This window comes from Piliocolobus tephrosceles, chromosome 1, assembly GCF_002776525.5.
Source record: "Piliocolobus tephrosceles isolate RC106 chromosome 1, ASM277652v3, whole genome shotgun sequence".
Lineage (NCBI taxonomy): Eukaryota > Metazoa > Chordata > Mammalia > Primates > Cercopithecidae > Piliocolobus > Piliocolobus tephrosceles.
This window is the reverse complement of record NC_045434.1, coordinates 174,029,087-174,033,862: the sequence shown is the minus strand read 5'-3', so window position 1 is coordinate 174,033,862 and position 4,776 is coordinate 174,029,087. Positions and strand designations below refer to the sequence as shown.

At 51.4% G+C, this 4,776-nt stretch overlaps 1 protein-coding gene across 3 annotated transcripts in view; it reads left to right on the top strand.

Moving 5' to 3' along the window:
- The first annotated feature begins 1,319 nt into the window (after window positions 1-1,319).
- SLC5A9 (solute carrier family 5 member 9) overlaps window positions 1,320-4,776 on the top strand; it is a 26,642-nt gene continuing 23,185 nt past the window's right edge. For 2 of the 3 annotated variants that reach the window (XM_023187706.2, XM_023187705.1), the window contains exons 1-2: window positions 1,320-1,533; window positions 3,776-3,847. In XM_023187706.2, coding sequence (XP_023043474.1) covers window positions 1,372-1,533; window positions 3,776-3,847 — 234 coding nt within the window. In that variant the 5' untranslated portion in view covers window positions 1,320-1,371. The remainder of the gene's footprint in view (window positions 1,534-3,775; window positions 3,848-4,776) is intronic. The other variant, XM_023187704.2, reaches the window with a different exon arrangement.

Sequence of the window (4,776 nt, the reverse complement as noted above, 5' to 3'; positions counted from 1 at the left end):
GGTATCTAATCTTAACAGGTGCTAGATCCCACGGAGCCCTGACCCAGCTGGGGACTACCCTGATTTCTCTCCCAGATCAATGTCCCTCTCCTCGGGGCTCAGCCTGGCCTGTGCCAGATGTTCTGGGATAGGAGAACTGGGAAGAGAAGGTCTAAGACCCTGCCTTTCACCTTTCTTTCCACCAAAAGGGGAAAAAAGATGATCTGGTCCTCATACCCAGCCTTGAGATCCTTATACGATGCTGGGGATAGGTTGCAGGACAGGGCCAGTGAGAGCTGGGATGGGGTGGGGGACAAGGCCAATGAGATCTGTTTTCCTGCTACTCCAGTCTGGGTACTGCAGATGCATGCAGAGTAATATTTGTAAGATTGAAATATTCCATATGCAGCTCATTTGGAAGGACCATGTGAACAGATATCTATGTGCGAGGCATCTGGGCCCCTTGGCTAGATGGTGGTCGAGGTCAGTTTCTTTGTGTTAACCCCAAGAACATTCAGTAGCTCAAGGTTTGCAGAGGTTCCCAAGGGCATCTGTAGTTTAGTGAGAGGTGGAGCTGGGACTGGAATCTCAGCAGCCTGAGTCCCAGAGATGCTCTTCCCTGGAACCAAGGAGCCCTGTATCTTTTTCACGGAAGGCCTCCTGACCACAACCACTTCATCTGTCACAGCACAGAATAGGGAGTATGGGTCAGGCATCAGAAGATGTGAATTCTGGCTCTGCCTTTTCAGAGATGGCCCTGCCTAGTTCCTTGGAATAAACCATGGTGTCTTCCCCGGCCTCAGTTTCCTACACTGTATAAAAAGAGAACGCAATATCTTGGTAGGTTGGAGTGTGAGTATATGAGGTGGAGACCACTTTGCTAGGGTCACAGTAGACTCCTCACCTCCTTCCCCTTGTCTCCCTCCCACTAGGTAAAAGACAATTGCATTGAACTCTTAAGAAAATTTGACTCCAGTCCTGGCTCCCTGCGCCTTGGTTTCCCCACCACACAGGAGTTTGATTTCTGAAGTCCTTCCCAGCTCTGGGGTTCCAATATTCTGCTCCTTTTCTCCTCTTCCTCCCCCTCCTCTTCCTCTTCCTCCTCTTTCTCCTCCTGCTTCTCTGGCGGTAGGGAGATTGCATGTATGTGTGTGTACGTGTATACATATACATGTATGTGTGTGCATGTAGTGGCAGCAGGGAGGGGTAAGGAAGGAGTCCTGCAGGGGTTGGTGGTGGCAGTTGGGAGAAAAGGAGGCAAGACTATATGTGCCAGCAGGGCTCAGAGTTTTCTCACCAACTAATGGTGTTTGGGGCAGTTTAATCATTAAAGGAAAGGAATGAAGCCAGGAGCGCCTCAAAGTCCAGCCTGTTGTTGACCAACACTAACAGATGAGCAAGGAACTGGCAGCAATGGGGCCTGGAGCTTCAGGGGACGGGGTCAGGACTGAGACAGCTCCACGCGTAGCACAGGACTCCAGAGTTGGTCTGCACGCCTATGACATCAGCGTGGTGGTCATCTACTTTGTCTTCGTCATTGCCGTGGGAATCTGGGTAAGTGGGCCCTGAGGCTGGGGCTAGCAGGGGAGGTAGTAGTGGTCTCTCAGCTTGGGTGGGGCTGTGGAACTGGGGCAGGGCTAGGCAGAAAGAAGCAGATCATAGAACCATGGGGCTGAGATGGAAGGGCCTTCAGGAATCAGGCTCCTGATTTCCTCATTTTTAGAAGGGCAGAGAGGGGTGCGGCTGGTCTGAGGTCACACAGAGAGTCAGAGGCAGACCAGGCCCCCAACTCCTGACTCCTCTCTGAGCACTGCTGCCTTTGGCCCCAACCATCCCTGGTTGTCCTGAGCCTCACTCCTTCCTTCTTCCCACCCCAAGGCCCCCAACTCTGAGAACTCTTGACCCCTGGCCCTACCTCAGTCCTGCATTAGTTAGCATCTTGGTTAAGGTGATTTCTAAACGAGTAGGGGCTCATGTGCTCTCAGGGAAGTGTGCCAGGCTGATTCCCAGGGTACTCTATTCTCCATTGTTCCCAGGAGCCTCCGGCTATAGGCAGGGGCCAGGCTTTGGGGTCAGGGAAACCTGAGTTCAGGTCCTAGCTGCAACAATGAGAGCCTCAAGTCCCTGGGAACATATGAGGCCTATCAGCTTTCTCAGGTGAACAACAAGAGTGTTCCACGCATCTGTGTGAAGAGACCACCAAACAGGCGTTGTGTGAGCAACATGGCTATTGATTTCACTGGGGTGCAGGCAGGCTGAGTCCGAAAAAGGAGTCAGCAAACGGGGGTGGATTACCATCAGTTCTTACAGGTTTTGGGATAGGCGGTAGAGGTAGGAGCAACATTTTACAGGCAGGGGGTGGATCTCACAAAGTACATTGTCAAGGGTGGGGAGAATTACAAAGAACCTTCTTAAGGGTGGGGGAGATTACAAAGTACATTGATCAGTTAGGGTGGGGCAGAAACAAATTACAATGGTGGAATGTCATCAATTAAGGCTATTTTCGCTTCTTTTGTGGATCTTCAGTTGCTTCAGGCCATCTGTGTCACAAGGGATATGATGGCTTAGCTTGGGCTCAGAGACCTGACAGAGAGTAAGCACTACACTGTGATCATTCAGCAACAGGAGACACTGCAGCACCTGGCACAGTGCCTGGTGCCTGATCAGCAGACAATAAATGACTGCTGTTATCACCATGGTGTTCTGCAGAAGTGTGAGCACCTTTAGACTCTGCTGTGATTCAAGTTCCAGATGATCACTTCCTAGGCTGTGGCCAGGTCAGAAACCCTCTCTGGGCCTCAGTTTCCTCATCTGTAAAGGGGGGTGAACAGTCCCTGCCTTCTAGTGCTGGAATGAGGAAGAATTGGGCTAACAGATGATCGCTGGGTCCTGGAAGTGGCCAGTCAAGAAAAGCACCAACTCCTCTGTGACTTTGGACAAATTGCTTCCAATGTTGGGCCTCCATTTTCACATCTGTAAAATGGATCTGTTTTGCTCATATGGCCTCCAAGAGGATGAGAGCTGACAAGTGGAATACAAGCAAAAGCTTAACAAGCACAAGGCATCACACACATTTATCACTCCCTAGTGACTGATTATTTTCCCGTAGGGGAAAGTCAGAGAACTGTTGGCTTTTGCATTTAAATAGCTGCTTCAAGTTCATCCTTCCCTACCCACTGCCCTGCCCACACCCTGTGTCTCCAGAGAACATTCCAACAGGCTGCTAACTGACCACCTACTGATGTAAGACAGGAAGGTCCTGGATGGGGCTCAGTGGCGTGATCTGACTTCAACCCACGGAAACTCCAAAACAGAACCCATAACTCTGCTCAGGGCTCAAAGTCTCACAGTCAAATTGCAGCCCTCTCTGTCCTCCCGCCTCCAGTATGGGAGCCCTGTTAGGAGCAGGGAAGGGATCAGCTCAGAGAAAGGGTGAGCACTACACATCTAAGGAGGCGATACTAAATCATTCTCCGAAAGCGCACTTTGGGGAAGGAAGGATAAGGGGACAAGAGTGCACAATCAATGGCTTCACACACATGACATCTGTTACCGCCTTTGCTTTTCGCACTGGCTCTGGGAGATGAATGGTGAGGCTCACAGAGAAAGTGACACTCCCAAGATGCATAGCTTAGAAACTGTGGAACCAGCCTCAGGCAGCTCTCTTCTGCCTCAGTTTTCTCCCTCTGTGTCCCCAACAGTGCCTGCACCAAGGGGCAGGAAATCTACAGAGAGGGGGCCGGGCAGAGGTTCAGAGAGGCTTGAGAAATCCTCATCTCATCTATTTCCTTTCCAGTCGTCCATCCGTGCAAACCGAGGGACTATTGGTGGCTATTTCCTGGCCGGGAGGTCCATGAGCTGGTGGCCAGTGAGTTGACCCTTCTTAACCACCCCCTAGTGTAGAGGCTCCCAACTCTCCTCCTCCCCACTGTCCAAGCCCTTGTCCCATCTTCTCACACCTGGACTAAGGCAAAGACCTCCCCGTTGTGTTTCCTGACTCTGGGTCCCTTCTCTCCTGCCCAAACCCACCCTGCAACCTGAGTGGCCTTGCTAGCACACACCTTGGACAAACATCCCCTGGCCCTTCCTCGGTGTGGCCCTACATCTGACACTTGACTTGCAGTGATGAATCTGGAATGTCCCTGTCCTAGAGAAGCTCAGAGCTGAGGGGGGCAGATAGATTCGTAAACATCATGCGCACTGCTGAGCCAGAGGGAAGCAGGGGGCGCTCACCAGAGCTTGAAAGCCCCTGGCCACCAAACAGTGGAGTCAGCTAGGGTTAGGAAAGATTTTGGGGGAAGGGTAACACATAGGCTTAATACTGAAGAGCAGTTAAGTTAGGGGAATCGCAGAGGTAAAATCCCCAACAACCTCAGGGAATCAATCCCCAAAACTTTGTGAGCCACAATTTCTCCAATCAAGCCACCCCACATTTCTACTGGTTCTCAAAATTAACTTCCTCCTCCTGGAATGGGATGGAGGGAGGAAAGCCCTGCCTCAAAAATGACCGGCAGAGTCATCAGCCCCAGTGGTAGCTGAAGCAGTATACACACCGAGGCATGCAAAACTCACACACAGCATGTGTGCATGCACACTCCCACACTCACACACACAGCACTTGCACACTCACACTCAGGCTCCCACACTCTCACACATAACACTGCCACACTCGCACTCACACTCACACAATCACACTCCCACACTCTCACACTCACATTCTCACAATCACACTCCCACACTCTCACACATAACACTCCCACACTCACACTGTCACACACAGCACTCCCACACTCACAC